This window comes from Lithobates pipiens, unplaced genomic scaffold, assembly GCF_037356315.1.
Source record: "Lithobates pipiens isolate NorthernLeopardFrog02 unplaced genomic scaffold, aLitPip1_a1.2 Scaffold_23, whole genome shotgun sequence".
NCBI lineage: Eukaryota > Metazoa > Chordata > Amphibia > Anura > Ranidae > Lithobates > Lithobates pipiens.
In genome coordinates, this window is record NW_027507785.1 from 92,535,612 (window position 1) to 92,561,811 (window position 26,200).

The 26,200-nt window shown below is 42.8% G+C and overlaps 1 protein-coding gene across 2 annotated transcripts in view; it reads left to right on the forward strand.

The window, feature by feature from the left end:
- The window catches only part of WNT5A (Wnt family member 5A), a 56,607-nt gene that overhangs the window by 21,009 nt on the left and 9,398 nt on the right, over window positions 1–26,200 (forward strand). For both annotated transcript variants that reach the window (XM_077452050.1, XM_077452051.1), the window contains exon 4: window positions 4,381–4,673. In XM_077452050.1, coding sequence (XP_077308176.1) covers window positions 4,381–4,673 — 293 coding nt within the window. The remainder of the gene's footprint in view (window positions 1–4,380; window positions 4,674–26,200) is intronic.

The following is a 26,200-nucleotide window of genomic DNA, read 5'->3' on the forward strand; positions in this document are numbered from 1 at the left end:
TGATGTAAGGGAGAACTCTGAGAACTCCTGTAAGGAGGGCCCCTAATGGGGACACACTTTCTGTATAATAATCACCCTAGTCTAATACATATCTGCATTTCCTGTTCACTCCTGCACCGCCTCTGCACTGCCTATCAGACAGTACTTCTGAGTTGTGACTCTTGTTACAGAAATGTGTGAAGTGCACAGGGAATACTGGTGCCCTGCATCTCTCACACTATTGGCATTGTGATCCCTGGCTTTTTTTTTTTTTTACTCCAGATCAGATAGATCCGGCCTGATTTTGCAAAAGGGTCAGGAACTTATTTGAGCATGTGTCGTGGATAGGGCAGCCCATTGAAAGGAATTTTAATTGGAGTGTGACACATGTGAATGTGTGGAAGTGCATACAGATACCATTGCACCCACAAAGTGTGAACCTATCCTTAAAGCTGAATTCTAGGCATGGTGTGTGTGTGTATTATTTTTTATTTTTTTTATCACATCCAGAGGGCTGCAGACGTTCACTATAGTAGCTTATGCTACTTTTTGGGTTTGACTCGAGTGACTTGCGGTCTATATACTAAATACAGAGGGTTGCTCTCTCCTTCATTCTGAGAATGTTCTGTATTTTATTTTTTAATTTTTTTTTTTCAATAAATACAAAATTGTCTTTTATGGGATGAGACAGAGATTGTGATGTCATTCTCCCCTCCTCTTGGCCTCATTGTGATGCATTGTGCAGTAGAACCCAGTGCAACACAGCACACTGCAATGCATATGCCATGTGTTGTGGTGTACTCAATTTTTAAAAAGGTTATGTATGTTTTTTTTTCATCTGTTAATGCATTGGCAGCCCATTCATAATGAGTAGGCTGTCCTAATGCAACACACTATAATGCGAGCCAATGAGTGCGTTTAATGAATGCCTTGACCATATGTTGGGGCGTGTGCATTGATTGTTGTACTATAATAAACCTATCAAAGGAAGCTTTGCTTATTCCGTTGTAAGGCATAAAACTGGTTATGTATTTAAAAAAAAATGGCTGTTCTTAAAAGAAATGAGGGAGATGGCTATGATGTGGGAGGAGCTTTATTTTACGCCAATAGGAACAATTATGGTTGTAACCCTAGATATGTACCACCAATTACTCATGCTATGAGGGCCCTGGATACGCACCACCAATTATCCAGGGTATGAGGGCCCTAGATATGTACCACCAATTACTCGGGGTATGAGGGTCCTAGATATGTACCACCAATTAGATGGGGTATAAGCAGGGCAGGACTTACCATTGGGCTTGACTGGGCTCAAGCCCATGGGCCCCACCCAATAGGGGGCCCGCCAAGATACATAGCCGAGTGTACTCGGCTCAGCTCCGCTCACAGTCACACCCAGTCCTGACCTATGATGAACATAACACAGGGAATGGGCGTGACTGTGAGCCGTGCACACTACTCTCGGCTCCGCTCGGGACTGCGAGAGGACCCGAGAGCCGCCGAGAGGACCCGAGAGCCGCCGAGATACACAGGACTCTGTATCTCGGCGGCACCGAGACTACACTGACAAGGCTGCAAATGACACTGCCAGGCTGCATTGATGGGCATTTAAATGTAAGTTTTTTTTTTCCTTAAAATTCCCTCCTAAACTTGGGGTGCGTGTTATACGCCGGTGTGAGTTATACAACAATAAATACGATAATGTATAGAAGGTATGGCCGAAAGTGACTCAAGCCCAGGGGCCCCTACCACCCTAAGTCCTGCCCTGGGTATAAGGGCCCTAGATTTGTACCACCAATTACTCGGGGTGCGAGGGCCCTAGATATGTACCACCAATAACTTGGGGTATGAGGGCCCATATGCTTAAAAATACCATTCAGCATCATTTTAAATAACTTACTTACAAAAAACATATTCTGTATGCTGATTACTAAGGATTAATCTCACTCTGTCTTATTAAAGGCTAATTCCAACATGTTGCGTGTTGCCAAGCACCACTGAAAAATATTGTAAAGTATTAATGAACCAGCCTGGCACTGCACTAGTCTCTATTCTCAATACTGAGTTGTGTTAACGAGCGGCAACATGGTAATTGTGGTGTTACAATGCAATGCTATTCATTCTGAATGGCATCCCAATGCACCTTGCCAATTGAGCTCTGTGTAACACTCGGGAAGGCATGCAGGAAATGGTACATAAATGCCCCTTTTTTGGTGCATTATTGTGCATGAGTTGGCCTATTCAACACGTGGTCGTTAACACATGGCATAACATGGTGTGAATGGGCTCCCAAAGGTGGCACTACATTAATTGGGCCACACGTACTTTACAGTCTTTGTACAGTCATCGTGAATTCACCAATAACTATCTAGCGCGAAGTTCTCTCGCCGTAATCAGTTCAACTTCAGTCAGCCTAGACCTGACTACATAGTTATTGGTAAATTTTGCTGATCTGAGTTTAAATTTTAAAGATGGACATAAATGAAAGCAGTTTTATATTCATTAATTAATATGAGATGTATTTATTAAATGCAAGCGTTGTTAATACCTGTATTTGGCTTAGTATTAACTGCTTGCAGTGCCTGTACATTATTTCAGAGATACTGCAGTGCTCATTTGTTAACAAGGACCATGCTGACAGGAGGAGAGAGCAGTGTAACAGAGATTAGCTCACCAGTCTATTTTTTTGTTCACTGTCCAGTCACAGAAGGGAGGGGCATGGTCTGTTAGTGTTAAAGGAGAAGTTCACCTTTTTAACAAAAAATAATGCACTTTTTTTTATTTTGTTTTGTGTCTGGAACCTCGAAATCATTGCACCAGAGACCAGGAGATCTGTAAGTGTATCTGTGTTCCTGTACGGGCAAGCAGATACAATCTGACAAGCAGAGAGAATGGACTGAGCTGTGTTGCACTATGGTTGTTCATTGAAAACTAAAAGCTGACAGCAGTTTTTCATTCACAGAACACTGTGAACGAGTCCCGCTTGGTCATTTTTAAAAATGTTTTTTTTTATATTATGACAGCTATTGGGGGGGGGGGGGGGGGTGCAAGTGGAAGAGAGGAAGAAAGACTAGCTGTCAAATCGGGGTGTTGGGTGAGGGGACCGGTCCAATCATTGCATGTTACACCCTGAATATGAGTGTACCATGTCACAAAAGGTGAACTGATCCTTTAACTAGACTACAGCAGAAAAAAGTCAGGTATCCTGCCTTGGTAGACAGGGCTGTGCTGTATGGCAGAGCTGTGTAAATCTCAGGACTTAACTGACAGAAATGGAGGATAGAACCCCTACTGTAAACGTATTTAGCTGTTTGCAGTGCATTTTTGGAAAAGGATCAGGGACTTCTTTTCCACATTTCTATCGGGCAGCCATTGAAATTAATGAGCTGTCCTATATGCAATGTGCAGGAACGTGCGGAAAAGGTGTGCTCTGTCGCACCTGTATTGCTTAAACCTAGCCTTGCCAAGAATTTTGTCAGTTTTCTCTTTTTTCTTTTATTCTAATATAACCTAGCACGTTAAGAAAATGTCAAGAATATTTTGCATATGCAAGAAAAAAGATTTGGGACTTTGAATGAGGCACATGGTAGTGGTGCCTCCATCCCTGTTTAATAGTGGGAGAAGGTTGGGACTTTGAATGAGGTGTGTACCCAACAGTTGGTATGTAACATAAACATGGTGTAGATGTACAAAAAATGTATTATTAATAAAGATAAGTATTTTATTGAGTGGTCTCATCAACAAAATATAAAAATATTGCATCATGGTTACAGCAATTGAGATGGTCAAATATATGCATAAAATATACAATTGGGCGATAGCGCACTGCCATGGTAATATAGACTTTAGAGCTGATTGAGTGGAAGATCACATTGGCATTGAAGTATAAGATGTGTTTTTAGATGTTTTAAATCTTATATTTTAATACCAATGCGATCTTCCACGCAATCAGCTCTAAACTCTATATACATTTTTTTTTATATCAATACAATGGGGGTTATTTATGAAAGGCAAATCCACTTTGCACTGCAAGTGCACTTGAAAGTGCAGTTGCTGTAAATCTGAGGGGCAGATCTGACATGAGGGGAAGCGCTGCTGATTTTTATCATCCAATCATGTGCAAGCTAAAATGCTGTGTTGTTTTTTTTTTTTTTTTTTTTTGTCTTGCATGTTGCCATCAGATCTACAGCGACTGCACTTCCAAGTGTACTTGTAGTGCAAAGTGTATTTTCCTTTAGTAAATAACCCCCCCCCCTGTTTATGTTACACACCTCATTCAAAGTCCCAACCTCCCCCCCCCCCCCCCCCCCTCCTAAGAATATTTTGCACAGCTCTGTTTTTCACCTGTTACCTTATCTGTGACATTTTATTTATAGTGATTGTTGATTTTGTATTTTTCAGGGAGCAGAGAGACTGCCTTCACGTATGCCATCAGTGCCGCTGGAGTGGTGAATGCAGTAAGCCGAGCTTGCCGAGAGGGGGAGCTCTCAACTTGTGGCTGCAGTCGGGCAGCCAGACCTAAGGATCTGCCCCGGGATTGGCTGTGGGGTGGCTGTGGAGATAATTTAGATTATGGCTACAGATTTGCCAAGGAATTTGTGGACGCCAGGGAAAGAGAAAAAGTCCATCATAAAGGAACGTATGAGAGCTCCAGGACTCTGATGAACCTGCACAACAATGAAGCTGGAAGGAGGGTGAGTGGTCCTGTTTGGAGAAAGGTTACATATAAAGTCTTTGCTGAGCCATTGATCATTGCATTATTTGGGTGTGGAAGCTGGTGTTCCTGGCAGATATGCAACATTGAAAGAAGATGTTGATCGGAGGCATGAAAAGATATACCGTACTGTGACTTTAGCCAAGTTTGGAGTTGAAGGGATTCCCTTCTGCCCAGTGCAATATTTAATGGGCCACTCCTCCCTTATCAGCTGATATTTCAGTTTATGGAAATGCTGTTGAGATATTTTAGATTCTTGAAGCGTTACAGCCTTAGGACAGACTCTTTTCCCACAGAGAAGAAGAATGGAGCTCCAATCTGATAGTATTTAGTGGGGACTCTGTTGGTGAGATCATGTTTCTTGGACTGCACACATGTAATAGGATGGCTAGAACAAGGAAAGTTCAATGGCAGCACTTAAATTCCCAGATGAACAGGTAAAGTCTGTAACACAGTGAGGTAGATCTTATTGCTGGAATATCAACGACTTGGAACCACCCATAAGCTAATTCAGTTCACCAGGAACATGCATAACTAAAGCTGATCTCCAGCCTTACCTTCAGTGTTGCACGGTGGTACAGGCTTTTCTCCAGCACTAAAACTGCTTCTGCTTCTCACAGAAGCTGCAGAAAGTCATATAGAACTCACCTTATTACCTAGCTGGAGGATGTCCAGTATCATCTAGTTCTTTAGTCCCCAACCTTACTGCCCTAGCCCACCCCTTTCATTCATTGGATTTATTTTATAGTCATGGAGGCTCGGCATTAGGGATGGGTGAAATTGTGCTCGGCCAAACAGGCAAACAAACAGGTCATTCGACCGTTTGTTTAGCCTATCGAACCGACCACAATGCGGTGCCGAACAGTGCATTGCAAGCCCTGATTGGCTGAAGCAATGAAATCTTCAGCCAATCAGGGCACAAAGCACTGTCAGACTCATGATTGGACACTGCCATTATGACTTTATCCAATCATGGCTCATTCCCACCCCACCGTATAAAAGTATTTTTTCAATGGTGGCCATTTTCAGAGAGAGAGAGAAACGCACAGGGCTCTGTAGAGTGCTATCAGTTAGTGTGCTATACTGTGCAATTTTGCTTCAATTGTCAGTGTAGAATATTAGTTTAGTGTCCATCTAGGGATAGTGTGAGTGTAGTGAGGAGGACCATCATTCAGCTTTGCATAGTGTGCAGCTAGATTAGGGACAGCTCAGATAGTTTCACTGTAGTTTAGTGAGACCGTGTGATTCATACATACATTAGTGTGGAGTAGGGACAGCTCAGATAGTTTCAGTGTAGTAATCTTGACATTAGTATATAGCTAGAGTAGGGACAGTTCAGATAGTCAGTGTAGTGACGGTTGAACACTGTCTATTCGATTGTGTTACTGCCAGTTTAACACCATTTATTTCTCTGTGTGTTACTGCCAGTTTAACGCCATATAGTTAATTTCCTCTGTTTAGTGAGTTTGCCCATGCTATCCAGCCACAGCATGCAGAGGAGGTGGTGGACTCACTTACTAAACCTTTCTCATTCTCCTCATCCTCTGTCATGCAAGCAGAGATAAGTGTGCAGTCCCCTGCAGTTGCCAGACTGGATAAACATGCCTCCTTGTTCCTGCCATGGCCTCAACATCAGCCATTGAGGTGTCAGCTGAGTTATTTGACCACAACATCAGCCACTTGCTTCTTGATGACGCCCAGGCATTACTGGATTCAGATGTTGGTTCTGAGGTTGAGGATGACAGGAACATGGGCCTAGAGAGAGGAAGGAACACTGGTAGACAAATTGGCATTCATGTCCCCAAGCCACAGCGTATTGCTAAGTTGTCTCCAGTGGTAATGATGAAGATGGAGGAGATGGGGATGATGATGATGATGATGATGATGAGGAGGTCACTGATGCGACTTGGGTGCCAGATAGAGCAGAGGAGGAAACCAAAGGTGAGGTGGCACAACCCCAAGAAAAAGTAGAGAGCAGCCACCCTATTCCATCACATTCTGCAGCTGCTATCACCTGTGAGTTCTACCCCCTCCTCTTCCGCCACCTCCATGCCCTCCTCTGCAAAATTGTCCACTGAACATCAGGTACCCCCTAAGCGTTCAAAGGGCTATTCCCAGAGTCAGGCTAAAAGGTGCCATACAGTGCTTCAACTGGTGTGTTTAGGGGACAGGAACCACACCGGAGCAGAGATTCTTGCAGCTCTGCAGGGACAGGCCACGCCAGCTGGAGCCAGGAATGGTGGTGTCTGATAATGGCTCAAACCTCTTGTCCGCCCTAAGACAGGGAAAGTTGACACATATGCCGTGGTGCAGCTTTTCCTAAGTATGTACCCAGGGTTGCAAGATGTACTATAACAGGACAGAAGAGTCTGTAGCCATTTCAGGTGGCCATACACAGCCAGTGCTCAGTTGGTTGAAATTCAGTGGGAATTCCACCTGCCCGTAAACCGCCTGATTTGTGACATACCCACCAGGTGGAACTCCACTTTAGGAATGCTGCAGCGGCTATACATGCAGCAGAGGGCCGTCAACGAGTACCTGTGCCAGTACGGAACGACGACAGGCTCAGGGCGCCTTGGCTTTTTTTCCCCCACACCAATGGCTGATCATTAAGGATGCATGCACTGTATTGTCACCATTTGAGGAGGCCACAAGGATGGTGAGCAGTGACAGTGCATGCATCAGTGACACAATCCCTGTTGTGTTCCTGCTGGAACAGACTCTGCATGGCTTTATGGACATGGCACTGGAGGCAGAGGAGGACTTCCTTTCCTCCCAAGGCCCACTTTATCTAGATACCATCATTCCTATGTCACAGAACCCACAGGAGGAGAGAGAGGAGGAGGATTCTGGCACTTTCATAGGCTTCGAAGAAGAGGAAGACATGCGTCAATCTGTAAGCAATGGCTTTCCAACCCCAGGGAGTAGTACGTGGCTGGGAGGAGGAAGTTCCAGATGCTGTCATCCTGAGTGACCCACAAGGAGTTTGCTTCTGAAGCAAATTTGAGGTGCATGGGCAACCTCATGCTTCAAAGCCTGCGAAAGGACCCAAGAATACATGGTATAAAGGAGAAGGATGATTACTGGTTGGCAACCCTCCTTGACCACTGTCATGGGCCATACACACGATAGGATTCTCCGGCAACAAATGTTGGATGTGAGCTTGTTGTCGGAAAGTCCGACCGTGTGTATGCTCCATAGAACATTTTGTTGTCGGAATTTCCGCCAACAAATGTTTGAAAGCAGGTTCTCAAAATTTCCGACAACAAGACTTTGTCGGAAATTCCAAGCGTATGTACACAATTCCGAAACACAAAAAGTCCACGCATGCTCGGAATCAAGCAGAAGAGCCGCACTGGCTATTGAACTTCATTTTTCTTGGCTCGTCGTATGTGTTTTACGCCACCGTGTTCCTGACGTTCAGAATTTCCGACAACATTTGTGTGACAGTGTGTATGCAAGAAGTTTGAGCCAACATCCTTCTGAAAAAATTCCACGGTTTTGTTGTTGGAAAATCCTATCGTGTGTACATAGCATTATAAGGGGAAGGTCTCAGAACTCATCTCATCCCATCCCCACAGAGTGCAGAAGATAAAAAGTCTTGAGGACACGTTAACCACTTCAGCCCCGGAAGAGATTTTACCCCCTTCCTGACCAGAGTTTTTTTTGCAATTTGCACTACGTTACTTTAACTGACATTTGCGCGGTCGTGCGACGTGGCTCCCAAACAAAATTTACGTCCTTTTTTACCCACAAATAGCGCTTTCCTTTGGTGGTATTTGATCACCCCTGTGGTTTTTATTTTTTGTCGCTGTTTTTTTGTTTATAGCGCAATTTTCAAAAAAATGCATTCTTTTTTACATTTTGCTATAATAAATATGCCCCCAAATATATATAAAAAAAACGTTTTTTTCCCTCAGTTTACATAATACGTATTTTTTCTACATATTTTTGGTAAAAAAAAAAAAAATAGCAATAAACAAAAGTTATAGCGTTTACAAAATAGGGGATAGTTGTATGGCATTTTTATTAATAATTTTATTTTTTACTAGTAATGGCAGTGATCTGCGACAAATTTTTTAAATTTTATTTTTATTTTTTTATTGTGATTGAGACATTATGGCGGGCACGTCAGACATTTTTGGGACCATTGTCATTTTATACAGCAATCAATGCTATACAAATGCACTGATTCCTATGAAAATGACACTGGCAGTGAAGGGGTTAACCACTAGGGGGCAGGGTAAGGGTTAAGTGTATCCTGGGGCATGTTTCTAACTGTGGGGGGCGTGGCTACATGTGGCACGCCACTGATCTCTGCTCCCAATCACAGAGCGCAGAGATCAGTGACACTGTCACTAGGCAGAACGGGAAGATGCTTGTTTACATTAGCATGTCCCCGTGAGACGATCGCGAGTATCCCAGCGGCAATTGAGTCCGTGGGACCTGCGACCCGACTCGGGGAGGTGCCAGCACGAATGCGCGCCACTGGTGGTGCGCACACGATGGCGCGGCAGCAAATTTAAAGGGACGTACCTGTACGCCCATTTGCCTGTCTGTGCCATTCTCCCGACGTACATCGGTGTGCGCCAGTCAGGAACCGGTTAAAGAGGATTTTATTGAACTGTTTGACAGGTGCATATCATTGCAATTTTTTACAGCAAGGCCAATTCTTTCTTTTATTAAGAGTACCCCTATAGGGCTAGGGTGCGACGGTGCCACTGGCACCCAAAGACCAATTTTTACGCACACGTTACTTCTATCCAAAGTCAAAGTGACACCAGAATGTATCCAAAAAATCTCTAATTTTGTTCCCAGTGCACAACATTGTGGCCTAATCATACACACTGGCTCCCCAGCTGTTGCTGAGCAAAATAAAGACAGCTTGCAGGGAAAATGTGTTTTTTTTGGCTATATAAATGCAATTATTGCTGTAGCAGATTCTAGAGATCTGCCACTTTAGAGGTAAACTAAGGCTGCGTACACACGGGCGGATTGTTTGTCCAACTTAGTCCGCTGAACCGTGTTTCAGCGGACAATCAGCTCGTGTGTGGGCTTCAGCGGACTGTCTGGCGAACAAAGTCTTACGGAATTTCCGTAATTTTGTCCGTTCAAACTTGGTTTTGTCCGTCCAAACTTGGTTTCAGCGGACAGTCCGCTCGTGTGTAGGCAAGTTGGACGGACTAAGTATGGCGCATGCTCAGAAAAGATTTACACGGCCGAAGGTTGCATTGCAGTGTATAGGACGTCGTTTTTCTAGTCCCGTCGTACGTGCTGTACACGTCATCACGCACGCTTTCAGCGGACTGTCTGCTCATCGTGTGTGGTCAAGTCCGTTCATTCAAATTTTGAGCGGACTGTCTGTCGGATTGTCTGACGAACTTAGTTGGGCAGACAATCCGCCCGTGTGTACGCGGCCTTAGGGGACTCCCCAGGCACCATATTGGAAGGAATTTTTCATTTTTATGCTTTCACTTTAAAAATCAAATCTCTGTTCATTTAAAAATTAAGTTTTTCACAAACTTTTTTCTTATTGATACATGTCCCCCAGGGCAGGACACGGATCCTTATAACCATTGTATGCCCAAATATTTGCATATAAGCCTTTAAAAATGGGCACTTTTGTATTTTGATATAAGTGTTCCATTGACTTTTTAATGAGGTTCGTTATTCGGGTGCAAACTTTCGCGGTTTTCGAAAGTTCTAGTACGAACTGAACAGGAGTTCGTTTGGCCCTTTCCTACTCGGCATCATATGTTGGGGTTACCTACGGAGGTCTGCTTACAAGTCTGCCTAGGAACATAGTTGCATAGTTAGATTGAAAAATGACACAGGCCCATCAAACCCAACCGATAGGAAAAATAAAAAAATAGAAAACCTCCAAATACAGAATCCCATATGCATTAGTTAATCTACAGCAGTCATTCTTAACCATGGTTACATGGAACTCTAAGGTTTCTCCAGAGGTTCTTGGGTGTTCTTGAGCTGTGGCTGATTTGACCTCCCCATTTGGCAGTACCTGTATAGTTCTGGGGCCAACACCACTTGGCAGAGTTAGCAGCAAGATGCCGATATAGTTTTTTATTTTTTTTTAAGCGGTCTGTAAGGGCTGCATTCTTCCCATTTAACCCACAATGTAAGCCCTTGTTCACACGGTCGGACATTCCGACGGAAAATGTCCGTTAGGACGTGTTGTCGGATAATCCGACCAGGTGTGGGCTGCATCGGACTCTAGTTTTACAGCTGGGCTATAAAATTTTCCGACAACATGATCCGATCAGACTTTGTCCGATCGTTTGTAGAGAATTCCGATCGGACAAAGTGCCATGCATGCTCAGATCAAATTCCTAGACCAAAGCTATTGGCTACTAGCCTGAACGTAGTCCCGTCGTAATGAAAAAAACGGCATCACGTTCAGAACGATCGGATTTTCCGACAACTTTGTCCGACCATGTGTATTCAACACCAGTTTCGGACAAAATCCGACGGATTTTGTTGTCGGAATGTCCGACCGTGTGTACAAGGGCTTAGAAGCATTCTTCCCACTGACCAAGAATGAGGCCTTCATCTCATAGACCTCTGATTAATTGGTTTAAGCATGGAGCTCTTTGAGCCCTTAAACTTATTATTTAAGGGGTTTCTCTGGGGGAAAAGGGCTGTGAGAGGCTTATCTACAGACAAGCAAAAAAAAAAAACCCTTCTTCCTGATCCCAAGGGAGACAATTGAATATTTCCTGGATCATCAATCACTGGTGTTATTACCTATAAAGGTTTATATATATAATATTATTTTGTGCCATATGCATTATATTTGTGTATTGAGCTAAAAGTGAATAACTTTACATCAAGCTCACTATATGGACCACCTATATAATTATATATGGTGATCATATCCCCCTTAATCACACACTTAAACTCCAACTCCTGCAGACCAGCACTCACCCATCAAGGCATTTTGATAATGGGTTAACTGGGGATGGGAGATGTCTAATGAGGCAGTGTACTGTGATGTTTTCCAGAAGAACTCTACAGGCCTCTCCCACCATCCATGATCTCCTTGATGGAGAAGCAGAGACCCAGTGATGATATCACTGGGTGTAAAATAAAGTATGTAAAAAACAGATGTTTTATTTAAACATTTCATTAACATGTTAATGAGGGAAAAAAGATTGAAGTAGGGGAGGCAGCATATAACCAGCCTAAACTGCAGCTTTAAAATACCTCTTTTTGGAAACCTGACCTTTTAATATCCAGTGTACCTGCATCTTTTAGAATATGCAGCTTTTGAATTTGACAGACTGACAATAACTGATAGCAACTGAACAGAGGTGAACTAAAATCTGATTGGCTGCTCTGGCACCTTGCAATGGCTCATCACACATTGGTATCTAAGCAAAATGACAGCAGTGCTTTGTACTAGAGCATGCTAATTTGATAATGACCTGCAGTGTTCAAGTAAATGGCTTTAACACTTTCTAACTTACTGACCCAGACCAAAAATGCAGATCATGTTATGACTGTCCTATGGCTTCGGTAGCTGTGTGCTTGTTCCTGGCCAGTGTATTAGAAAGTATTGAAGCCAGAGACAGCAAGGCGATTGGTGTTTTCACATGGAGGTCAGCACTGGCAGTCCAGGTACAGGACTTCTTTTATACCATACCCGACACATCTTTACCATATATGTATGATATACATTGCGTCTAGATTGTCAGAAGGCAGCCTGAAACTCATACTAGTGCTGGATGAACATGTATAGGAGGCCAAATATTTTTGGGCATACTTTGAAACTTTATCTTATACTAATTATGTGTGATCACTACTTTTTATAAACATCCCGTTATGATTATTTAAAGGGCCAATCCACCCAAAGGTAATTTTGGTTATGGATGGTGCCTCGTGAGTTGCGTCAGCCCTTGCCTTCTTAATTCTTGACTGCTCCGGCAGTGAGATCTCCTGACATAATTGCAGAGTCTCTCCTTTTTTTCCATTGGAAGTTTAAAGTGTTTCTCCCATCTTTTTTGAGTATTCCAGCTTGTCCTGTTGTGTTCACTATTAAATAAAATACATTTCAACAGGAAGAGTCAGAACCCCTCATTACGGTAAAATGTGCAGACCTAGGAACTCGGTACAAGGGTCTCTCCAATAGAGTTCCGGAGAGATAGAAAACGTGTCAGGTGGTTTAAGTCTCCTAACATTTACCAAAACTCTTAAGAGTAGAGAAATAGGGTGCACTGGGTAAAGAAATCTCATGACGGTCATAAAGGGTAAAGCAAATAAAGATGGAGACAGCTGAATAAAGTCTCTGCAAACACCCGATCTGCACTCAATAGAGAGAGAAGCAGACTCTGGAAAACCATAAAGGAAAGAGGTGTCACTTTTTCCCTTTGTGTTCTACCAAAAACTCAGTTTAGGGTTTACAATACTTTTATTGAAGACCATATCAACCAGTCAGAAATTCCATTATAAGATTATGACTGCTTTTTATTCCCGATGTTCGGTCAACAATTTAACTCCTGGTTCCTTAGCATTTTCAATCAAAGGCTGTCAGGCAGGAGGGTGGCGACAGAGCCATCCATTGATTGGACTTTGGTCAGCTCATCAAAAAATCTAAAATTTGCATAGTGTATGGCTAGCCTAAGAGAAAAATGTATGAATCTTGTCTCGACCGTTGTTTTTCTATGTGCCCTTTTCACACTATACATTTGCGGTGGAGTGCAGAAAAAACACAAAAATGGACTTCGGCGATATGAAATTGTTCAGGAGCTGCGTTTTTTTTTTTTTTTTTTTTTTTTCTTTGTTATTTTTATGTACTTTGTAGTGTATATTTTTATTTTTTTAAACTATGATTTGAACATGTGGAAGTATAACTTACAGCTTTTGTGTGAATTTTTAATAAGGGGGATTGGAAGCAAACAATATATGGAGTGTGGAACAATAGAATGCCCCAGGGATCTTGATGTTTCCAGGTTATTACTTAGTAGCAGTAGAGGTCAGATCAGTGATCACAGTTTGTATGCTGGCAAGGTCTCCAGGAATGCTGCCCTGGGAAATGAGACATTGGGTTCAAGCAGATGTTTGTGTGGAATATGTATGTTCTTGGCCCGGTATGATGTTGAACTATTGGGGAAGGGAAACACATAAACCTTCTCAAATTGTGCAACTCAGCAATATGCTTTAGACTCGATAGAAATAATGTAATGATAATGTTTATTTTTGGCTAGTGTACTAAAGCAAAACAAACCCTTTTAATTTTTTAAGCGTATTTCATACCAACCAGTACATTTTAAAAGCTCCATCCTGCATAAAAAAACTCTAAAAACACACTTTGACTTTGAGGTGTTCTTAATTCTGATGCTTCTATGTATGGCCCAGCCGTCCCCACTGGGAGAAAACAATGATTATGGCTAGGGGCTATAGGAGCTGCTAGCCATAATCACAAGAGAATCCAGCAGGCTGGTTGTACCCAAGTTGATTAATCAATCAATTTTGGTACATTCAGCCTGCCCACACATGGTTTGAATCTCTGGTAGTTCTTGCTGAACCAACTGAGATTCAAACCGTCTATGACCAGACGGCCTTAGCTTCCTAGCTAACGCCTATTGCTCACTCTTATCGGTCTCTCTATTGTTTTAGATGTATGTAGGAATGTGAACAGCTCTTTAGCTGTGGCTATATTGGCATGACTCTGTAGCCTTTAGTATTCAGATTTAACTGTCTAAGGCCAGCCATAGATCTATGAATCTCTTTTTAGCCAAGATTGGTCGACATTTGATCTATGGGCAGGCTGGTTGTACTGAAGTTGATCCATTGATCAACTTCAGTGCAACTAGCCTGTCTAATTTTTTGCATGTGATCACTGCGCTTAATTGTTGTGTTCTGCCAGCAGGGAAGGCTTCCAGGTTTCCGGGAAGGTGATTTGTATGATTTAGAAGGACTGAATCCTACAATAACACCGCCTCCTGCTGGTTATATCTGGTGTTTGCGAGGTCTGGGCACGCATTTTCAGGAAACTTTGTGAGCTACAGAACACACTGGTGATTTATACATCTGCTTTTTGTAGTTATTTTCTGGTCCTTCTGAAGATGCATCTTTTGAAGAGACTTTCTTTTATTTGATTTCAATGAAGAAACTGTTTTCCTGGTCACAGCACATGTTTTGGACTTTATTTGCGAACATCTCTTGCCTTACCTTTTTATCAACGGAATGGATATTCATATGTTGTTTAACCGTGTAGTAATGGTTTAGTAAGTGTGCTTGAATTTTTATGTTTTTTTCACATTGATCTTGTTTTATACTATTGCATTGCCTCTCTCATTTCACCCTGTTGGGCTTTATCATAGAGAATAAGGGCCAACGGGGTGAAATCCATTGCAGGGCGAGCATACCATGGTGATTGAATAAGCCCTTGTACACACGGTTGGACATTCCGACGGAAAATGTCCGATTGGACCATGTTGTCGGCTAATCCGACTGTGTGTGGGCTCCATCGGACTGTTTCCATCGGAATATCCGATGGACAAAGTTTTAGAGCTGGGCTATAAAACTTTCAGACAACATGATCTGATCGGACTTTGTCCGATTGTGTGTAGAGAATTCCAATCGGACAAAGTGCCACGCATGCTCAGATCAAATTCCTAGACCAAAGCTATTGGCTACTAGCCTGAACGCAGTCCCGTCGTAACGAAATAACGTAATCACGTTACCTACGATCAGATTTTCCGACAACTTTGTCCGACCGTGTGTATGCAACACAAGTTTGGTATCACAACATTTTTTTGGGATCACAAAATTGTGATGCTATACAGTCTTGGTATTAAGAACATGGACAGGCTTCCATGCTAACACCTAACACGGTGCATGAACGGCCCCTCAACTGGAGCTTTGCCACTTGGTTCTGTTCATCTAACGTTTGATGTTTAGGAGACTTTGGAAGGTAGGGACTCCACGTTTCTACAAAGAATGACTGTAGTTGATTAAAGCAATATGTAGCCAAAAAATAAACTGCAAAAGAGTAGTATTATTACTCGCAGTCGCTCCTCAGATCTTTACTCTGCTTAAGAGCTATGACCTGTGGCTCCCCTGCCACACACCTTTTTGTTCCATCCATTGCCCAGTAGAGGCTGAAGGGTTGGTGGGTGGAGTCACCACACATGGAGACAGCTAGCATCTGACACACCTAGAAGTGATATATGTATACATTCTGCTGGAGACATTGACTCTTCTAAAAGAGGGAAGATCCAATGAATGGGTGGTGGGGCAGATTAGTAATACTATTTTTTGCAGGGGTTTGTTGTAAAATTTTTACAATGGAGATAGGTGTTGCCTTAAGGGTCAGCTCAGTGAAAAGTGATTGTTATTGGTGGAGCCTGGTTAGCTCAGTTATTCTTTGGATTCTTACATATTTTGGATAGTCAAGCAGTGAAATTCCCCCCCCCCCCCCCCCCATAAGTCCCCACTCGAGCCCCACCCCCTGCTCCCTCCTCACTGGCTGTAATTCACAGCAGCGGGAGTCAATTGCTCCCATTGCTTTGTCTGAGCCAGTGAGGAGGTAGAGAGCCGAGAGAGCCTCTGCTCTTGTGCACTTAGCTGGATCAAAATTGGCTCAGGAGGGGTTATAAGAGGGGGCTGGGGGGAGCTGCTTGCAGAGTTTTTTTACCTTCATGCATAGAATGCATTAAAGAAAAAAAATGTTCTGCCTTTACAACCACTATAATTGCAGCAGGCAGAGCGTGAGCCCCTCGTAACGGCCACAGCAGGTATGCCAACCCAGGAACTACTAGAAACATCAAATAAACTGGCTTAGCTCTCCAACATCTAACCAAAAGGTAAACGTCAGTTATCGATTAATTTTTTAAGACCAATACATATATAATTCTTTAAAAAATCTATTTTTTTAGCAGCTTACAGCTTTGTCGTCTGGTCTCAAGACAAATAGAAATTCATGAGGGTCAGCTGGTACTGATTATTGCAGGGACACATTTAAAGAACACTGTGTGATGAAGCTCCAGCGCAAGCAGCTATTCTGTGACTTATACTTTATGGTGGTTTTGTAGTAATAAAATAAATGCTGCCCTCAATCTAGTGTGCACCAAATAAGTAGGAACATGTCATCTTAAGTTGCAAACTAATTGTTTGGCCTTATCATAGTCATTTAATTAGAAGTCTGCTTTTGTTAAAAAAAATAAAAATAAAAAAATATAAACAATTGCTGCATTAGCCATTTGGTAATGTAACCCGCTTTTCCCAATGTCCCTTTTAAATATTCAGTTCATAACACCCAGGGTCAGGAAGAATTGGCGATCATGTGACCACTGTCACAGCGGTCACTTATTCGGTGGGGTTATAGATCTGCAGCCTGGACCAAAGGCTGTCTGCAACAGCTCAGTCTTTGTGCTGTGAGTGCGCCCTCAGCACTTAAACATTGGCCACCCAGAAACACATATGTGCCACTACACGCATGCATAAGGTGATCAAAAAGGGGTTAATGTTATTAAAAATAACCATCCCATTTTAAACTGCAGCCACTGTCATTTACTCAAAACTGTCAAAATATCAATGCAATATGGCAACCTGGAGTCCTTCTCCATGCCATTGATGTATGAAAAGAAATGTAATTTCCTGCTTGTACTGAGTACAAATTTTCTCAGACATCCTGCATCGTTGAGATACTCACCAGGGAATAAAGTGGAACTCCAGATAAAAGTTTTCTGTAACATGTAAATTCAAAATACGTTACCTCTAATGAATAGTATCCTATGCCTGCAGCATTGCTGGATATTGTACAAATGATATTTTATTTATGCCAGTTTTTACTCACAGCACTCTTCTTCTAGTGCTGCAGTTGAGTGTTTTGGCTATAATACAATGCAGTGCATCTGTAGCTGCACTGTGGAGTAATTCATTCTCAGAATTTACAGCAGAGCCACTGATGCCATCCATGTCTGTCCTCTCCCTGTCCCAGGGCTCCTGCTCTGTGTTCACATTATATATTGAAAGGTTGCTGGGAGGGGGCATGCACGGTCTGTGTATGGATAGCAAATGGAACTATGTGCTAATAAGCAGATATAAATAAAGCTTTCTGAATAACAGTCTAGGGCTAAGCTCTACCCCATCCTTGCTCAAACTTTTCAACACAGAGCAATCCTTGCAATAACTTTCGGGTCTAAGGGAACCCCTGTTTAAAATTACTATATTTACAACTCATGATACATTAGTATGGTGGTCAGTGAGAAGAATGCTCCTTACACTTGTGGTGCTTGGGAAGAATTGCCCATTTTATGGATAAAAAAAAACAAAAAACAAAAAAAACAAACAGCAATAGTGTCAGCAGGAATTTATCTGAGAGGCAGAAATTGCTCAATGCTGAAGGAGCCCCTAGAAACCTCTGGAGGAACCCTAGGGTTCCAGAGAACCCTGGCTGAGAAACCATTCTCTACCCGCTTACCATCCTGCGTACAATAACAGCCTGGCATGGTGACTTGGAGTGGCTTGGGGGGGGGGGGGGGTGCTGGGGTCACAGGAGTGACCTCTCTCTCTCAATGCCAATGCTGATCTCTCCATAAAATTCTGGTTCCCTTCCTGTTGCGGTTACCTTCTGCCTCCAACGCTTGGTTGGTGACCGGAAACAAATGAGCAGTTATGGAGTACATACTATTTTTCTGACTTTGCTGACCTGCATACCTTTTGTAGGTCAGCAATTGAAGCCATTAGACACACATGACAGCCAGGGGACTTGTGTTTTCAGAAGCGCCACATTAGTAACCCATGTAATACACAGATGATGGCATTTTTAATAACTGGTGACATTCAAAAGAAAAAAGTGACATTAAAAGTTGACTTTGGCGAATGAACGCTGAAATGTCACATGACCAAGCACAGTGGGTACACACAGGCGCATGAGGCCATACAACAGGAATTGTGGGTGTTTTTCCATGCAGGGGAGACACAACATATGCATAGAATGGTTGTACATTAGCTGTAGGCAGGTATGCGCGTTATGGTATAAACAAATGCCTGGGTATAAATCCCTGGGTGCATGCAAGACATTCTTGTTGATTTACGTCCACGCATTTGTATAGATTTAAGCAAATACAGCTTATGCTTGTGTACAGCTACCATACAGTCAATCATTTCTATGAGCAGCTGTACACAGCGGCGTTTCCTAGGCATCGAAATACATCTTCAATTTTTTACTATGCCTTTTTAGCACCAATCATGTAAGTCTATAGACCAAACTTTGCCAAAGGGCCCTACATCTATACAGTAGCTATACCACTTATAATAATAGTGGTTAGACAATAGTGGTTTGGGTCTTTTTAATATTATGCCTGCCTCTCCCCATTGACATGAGGACACTACTGGCTGGGTTTGGAGAATGTGTCCTCTCCTTCTTCTCTCCTTCCCTTTTTTGATAATTTTAGTCCTCTACAAAATCCCCACTCTTTAAAGCAGAACTAAACTGTATCTGAGATCCACAAACCGAAAATGCTATTTAATTTTTTATTACTAAAAGCAAGCTCACCCATCCATTCATGTCTCGGTTTTATTTTTTCAAAAACAGCCATCTTTAGTAAGGGCAGATTCATGTAACATTTTACTTCCTGGAACCCATCTGCCCTTAGCTCAGACATGCAGACAGGAGGGTGTGCTTAGCTCAGAAAGCCCCTCCTGAAGACTCCTTGGATATATGACAATATTTTGGCCTAGGCCAGGAACTAGGAAGCACCTGAAGAAATTATAAAAAAAAAAGTCTTAAAACAAGTACCTGTAAATATATTATATCTTCCTTCTATTTCCTAAAGCTTGTAGCATAAGGATTAAAAATAGCTGTTGATTGAGGGAGTTTAGTTCCTCTTTAATTTACCCAGGCCATATAAAACAAGTTGAACATCACACTTTTGGAACCAGATGATGCACTGGACTATTATTTACTATGATTACATTTCAACTATAACAACTGGTTTGCTGGACTCAGTCAGTTGCCAGTTAACTGCTGCACTTATTAAAACCATTTCACAACAAAATAATTAAAACAACAAATGTATTGTGGAAGGACGCAAAATAAATAACAGCTGCAAGCATGCAACTTGTCAATGGCAGCTGGCAAAGCAGATCGCTTCCTCTGCCCCTTCATTACTGGCCAGCCTGGCGTCTAGCAGTCACTCCTAATGGTGTTGTACAGTTGCCGTGTGTGAAATTGTAAACTTTTTTTTTTTTTTGTTAACTTTTTTAAAAACCCCATTGAATCATTTTTAGTTCAGGTCGTACGATTGTCTGCAATATGTAATTACGCTGTGCTGCTGGTGAAAATTGATATCCGGGAGGGTCTCTCTTAATGAGTGAGATGGAGAAGTGCTTAAAGCATATCTAAATCCTCCATGGCACTCTAATGCACATGCTTTGCACCACACCATATCACGTGGAAGCGAACTACCTTAGAACATTTGCATGCCCATATTTTTTTGCTTGTTCTGGTCCTTTGGAAGCCCATTCAGAATAAATGATAACACATGACACAACGCATGTAAACCCAGCACACAAGAACAGCAAAGCGTGAATGGACCTGTAATATATTGCAGCTTACTGGTCCTCAAAAGTGGTGGTTACATTTGTTTTCTTATTTCAGCCTTCTTTTCTCTTTCCTTTTTACTTGGTAATGTTGCAGATAAACTGCTTCCTGCCCTAGGCTGGCTACGCTCGCTTCTCCACTGGATCTTTTGTGGCAGCATTGGTCGTCACCCAGGCAGAACTTCAAATATGTCTGCCCTGTTTATTTTCATTACATGGGAGGTGGGGATCAGACATTTACAGAAGTAGGATAAGATTGTTTATCTGTACTTGCAGAAAATGTTTGCAACCACATCAAATGGCTGGTAATCTGCAATTATTGATTTAGATATTCTGTAATGGCTTCCCACCAGTGTGTATGTAGAAGCATGGCAGGTGGGTCTTAACAGCGATTGTACACATGTTTCATCTGGCTCCACTGGTCTGTGGCAACAATGAGCATGCTCTTATCACCATGACCAAGCTGTCACTGACAGTTCACATTGAGTCAACACCTACTGCAAGGGCGTAACTAGAACCTTCAGGGCCCCGGTGCAAGAACCCCCCCCCCCCCTTCCATCCGTCCCCTGGAATTTCAGTTTTGGGAGGGTGTCCATGGATATCCTCCCAGTACTCTGGCTCCTGTATGCCCCCTGGGACGTGCATCCAGCGAAATCACAGCAGCCCTTTACCATGTGATTAGCTGATCATATATAAACAGACTTGCTAGTTATTGGCAGTCCTTTCCTCCCATGCTGTGTCTGTGTAAGGAAAGGAGAGGCATTACCTGCCAAGAATGTCAGAAAATCAGTGCCCATCAATTCTGCCTATCGACATCCATCAATGCCACCTATCAGCATCCATCAGTGCTACCTATCAGCACTGCTCATCAGTGCTTAATGCCCATGTGCTGCCTATCAGTGCCCATCAATGCAGCCTATGAGTGCTGCCCATCAGTGCCACCCATCTGTGCCCATTAATGTGCCCATCAGTGCTGCTTAACATTGCAGCCTATCAGTGCTCATCAATACTGCCTGCCTCAGCATGGCTCTGAGAAAAGGGCGTATCTCATACAGCTCAGAGCTGACAGTTTTCCCTGCTCCCCCCCCCCTCCTCTCTCGCACGGGATGACACAGCCGATCTGCTCCTCCCTTCCCCCCCCCCGTATGTTCCCGCAAAGCACAGAAGAGCTGAGGGGGAGAAGGAGCAGATGGGCAGTGTCATCCTGTGTGAGAGGAAGGAGAGAGGGAGGGGGAGCAGGAAGAACTGTTGGCTCTGAGCTGTATGAGATGCACTCTCCGCTCAGAGCCGTGGGGGCCCCCAACAGTGGCGGAATAATGGGGCCAAGTTGCAAGTGTGACTGCTGTGACCCTGATAGTTCCACCGCTGACCTACTGTATGTTGGATGATGTCAGAGCTTCCACAGGGTTGATATTATCCTCATCTAGGGTTGCCACTTTTTCTTCAAGCCAAACCCGAACACTTTAGTGGTGCACAGTAAATTTTATTATATTTTAGTATACACTGTAGGATTGTAACAGACCTGGCACACCTTTGGGCACTCCAAAGAGAATAGTAATGTGGCTCAAATAGTTCCCTCTCACCCTCCTGTCAAGCCCTATTCCGAGCCACATTTCTATTTTGAAAAACATGTCCAGGTTTCAGGAGGACTGAAACCCGGACTGTCAACCCTATCCTCATCAGATGACAGTAATATGGCATAGAGATTTACCACTCAGGCCCTATCACTTTATCTGAGAAGCTGACTTGCAATCACGGTACTTGACCGTGACGGGTATTTGCGCCTGAGGCAATCAAAATGCAGGGAAATGAGGACAGTTTTCCCCAACACAGTTGCAGGACAGGAGATCAGAAAAGTATCATTTAATAAAGACATATGTCTCTATTATAATTTATCTCTTTTTTTGTATATTGGCTGTACTTAATGTTGAAGCTTTATATCCATGTAGTGGTGTTTACCATCTGCATAGATGGTGCAACTGTCTTTTGTGTCATTAGTACTCTCCTTTTTGTCCATGTGTTTGTTAGAACTGTATGTTTTAATTGTTGTTGGTGCTGTGTCCTCACTTATGGGTTGGGGGATCACAAGCCAGAATGCTTATTATGCGTTCTCTACATTTATACCAGTTTTTTTGGACTGTAAGGTATGTCCTCAGACATGTGGTTTATTCTACCGTAATGCACTAGTCACGATATAATTAACCGTCAGTGTATGCAATCCTTTAATTCGATATGTAAAGTGGAAAGGATTGCCGCTACTTCTGACCAGCCCAGGTGACTAAACGATAAAGAGCCTACATGTCTCCACCAAATCACACACCCTGATGCGTTTCGCCCCACCCTATGATTAAGCCCTGATGGGCAGGGTAAAATGCATCAGTGTGTGTGGTTAGGTGGAGACATGCAGGTCGAGGCTGCTCTTTATCGTTTATTCACCTGGGGTGTGGTTGGGAGTAGCAATCCTTTCCTCTTTCCATTTACCAACCCCCTGGATTGGTATTGGGACAAGTTTGCACTACAGGTTCTGGGACACAGGGATATACTTTCACCTCTACTTTGACTGGCACCATAAGCTATCAAGCGGGCCCATTCAGATTGGTGCCTTACAATACTGTAGGATATACACCTACTAATGTGGCACAATACGGTATCATTTATTGTTGGTTTCACATTGTCTACAGTAGTGATATTAGTTTTGAATGCCATGCAGTAAATCAGCGGGCACCACAACACACGGTGGGCTTCATTGCTAAAAAATGGTACAATTTTAGGTCTGTTGTGCTGTGTTGGCAGCCCATTCAAATGAATGGGCTGTCCCAATAAAACAAGTTAATGTGTAACATAAAGTGTGACTGCACCACATCAGACTGCATTCCCTGTTTCCCCAAAAATAAGACCTAGCGTGATTGTCGGTGATGGCTGCAATATAAGCCCTACCCCCCAAATAAGTCCTAGTTAAAGTCCTTGTAGGTCTTATTTTCAGGGTATGGCGTATTTTTGGGGAAACAGGGTAGGGCTTATTTGGGGGGTATGGCTTATATTGTAGCCATCACCGACAATCACGCTAGGTCTTATTTTCGGGGAAACGGGGTAGGTGGCTGGAGACCCTACGGTGTGCTGCCAGACCATTCCAAAAAAAAATGTAGTTAAAGCGGGAGTCCGCCGTTTTTTTATTTATTTATTTATTTTTTTTTTTTTTTTTTTTTAAGCCAGTAGCTACAAATACTGCAGCTGCTGACTTTTAAAATAATGACACTTATCCGCCCAGCGCGCCCGCGATGTTGGCACCCGAAGCCGATCTCTCGATCGTCTCTCGGGTGCTGCCACCGCCATCTTGGGTATGGGAATCAGGAAGTGGAGCCTTGCGGCTTCATTTCCCGGTTCCTACTGCGCATGCACGAGTCGCACTGCGCAATAAGGATGGTCCCCGCTGTCTCTGGGATCCGTGTGTTTCCCAGCAGGCAGTGGGGGACCTTCGGAAAGGGGTCGTAGATTCTGCGGAAAGGGGCGTAGCTTCTGCAGAATCTACACAGGAAGTGGGTGCAGATACCTGTACTGTATAGGTACCTGCACCCCCCTCCCCCCTGAAAGGTGCCAATTGTGGCGCCGGAGGGGGGGAGGGTTCCAATGAGTGGAAGCTCCACTTTAGGGTGGATCTCCGCTTTAACACAATGCCTAATTTGAAGAAGGGGCTTAAAGTGTAATTTGTTTAATTTAATGATTACCTGTGAAAAATAATTGTGAGACCTAATGAAGCATTCTGGGGGGCATTAATAAAAGACAAAAAAAATAAAAAAGTCTGGCCACTATGCTAGTTACTTCAATAGGCTTAAGTAGCTTTTGAGTCACTGAATTGGAATAGTGTAGAGGTAAGCAATTGAATTCTGACCTTCATGGTCCTGCATGTTTTACCTTTTTGCTACATGCTTGTTTCAGGGCCATGACGACCAGCTAATTGGCAATTTCATAATAAGCCCCCCCCCCCCCCCCCCCGAAAGTTACATTTAAAAAGCATTAAACCATATGGTGCCAAAACAAAGTTCCTCCTCGAACACATAAGTCAGGTGTGGCACAATGGGGTGTGTTGCTATATGATCCTATGTACTATGTATTAAAAACAATGCCAATTTGGAAAGAGATCAGAGTCTAGACATAACTATTATGACATTTATAAAAGCCTAGAACACAGCTGATCATCCTCATCTTCAAATACCCAAGCCTCTCTCTTGTTGACAAATGGTGGCTTAAGACATAATAAAACGCCATAATTATAAAGTTCTTAAAGACTCCCAATGTGTAATGCAACAACCAGTTCCTCCAGATGCATTATGTATTCAAGCGCTTTCTGTACTTAGAGAGGCCAATTTAAAGGACATCTAAACCCAAGAACAAAAATGTTATATGTTGCGGCTTACTGGTTGCTAGATGTGGTGGTTTTTTTTTTCTTTTCACCTGTGATCCAGCCAGTGTCTCACCCCCGCCCTAGAGTGAGGAACCTCTATTCAAGAGGTGCTCCAGTCATATTTTGTCCAAAAAAAAACTGTAGCTGCTGACTTTTAATAAACAGACACTCGCCTGTCCCAGGTTCTAGTGCTCACCCAAGCACTTCCCTCGGTCTTCTGTCCCTGGCATCTCAACTGTGGACACCCCTACTGTGACAGCTTCCAGCTTCACAGCTGGGTACCCAATCCACATGTGCAAGCTGGGCTGCACATTGTGAGTGGTCCTGCATTCGTCTAGGACCTGTGATGTGTCCCAGAGGAGAATGGGGAGGGAGTAGGGGAGAAAAACTTTCGCATGGATTGCATAGGCGATCCGAGTTGAAGTGGAAGCGGATACCCAACAAAACCAGGTACCCACTCTCTCCCTCTTCCCCCACAAAACAAGTGCCATTTTATGAAGAGGAAGGGGAGGAGAGGAGACCTTAAAGTGGAATTTTCCTATTTGGGTGGAGCGCCACTTTTGCTGTATCTATGGAGAGCAGTACTGTTACTGTAGGACAGGAAGTGTTTTAATACTACAGAACATCTCCTAAAACATATTTCCTCACGTTACCTGGGAAAAGTAAGTCTAATTCAAAATTTAAAGTGAATTGGTCATTTTTCTTTTTAACATATGTGTTTCTTTTTTTTTTTTTTTGCAAAAAAAAAAAAAAAAATAGCCCACAAATAATAACTTATTGAAAAATGTACTTTTTATTTTGATCAGAAAAAAGCACAAAAAAATTCAGTCCAGAAAATTTGAAAATACTACATTACATAAATTTAATTCTCATTTTCAGCCAGTAGGTGGCACTTTAGACATGTTTCCACATGTTTTTCAGGCTGTCTTTTACCTGCTTTGTTGAAGTCTAAAAAAAATAAAGCTGCAACTTGCAAAGCTGAATTAATGAGAGCTTTGACTTGTTGTCGTCTTCATCTGCTTTGCTTTTTCAGATGGAACCCTAAATGTTTCATGTTATAGAAACAGATATAAAATATCAATATAAAAGCTTAAAGATGTTTAAATGTTTTACAGCATATAACCAATTATAGTTACCTTTTTAACAACCTACACTAATTTAACCCCTGATATGCCATATATTCTTTCTGAGAACGGTTATTCCCTGGTATCTGACAGTGCCAAGATTTTGGTGACAAGTTCTAATTCAGTATTTGGTCTAGTTGAATACTGCTGTGAATTGTTCTGTCTTGGTTTATATTTGTTTTCCTGCTTAGCCATTAGTAAATTGTCAGACTGTAGTTCTAATATTTTAGTAAAGATAAAATGCAGTCCCTATACCTGGGGAATGCCAGCTTGCAGCCACTGCGATGAATGGAAATAAACATGGATGGAGGCTGGCCTGGCCCTCAGAGCTATGTCTTTGAAGGCGCAATTAAAAAGTGGAATATAGTGGCCATTTTGAAGGCTTATATGCAAGTAATTGGGCATACAACGGTT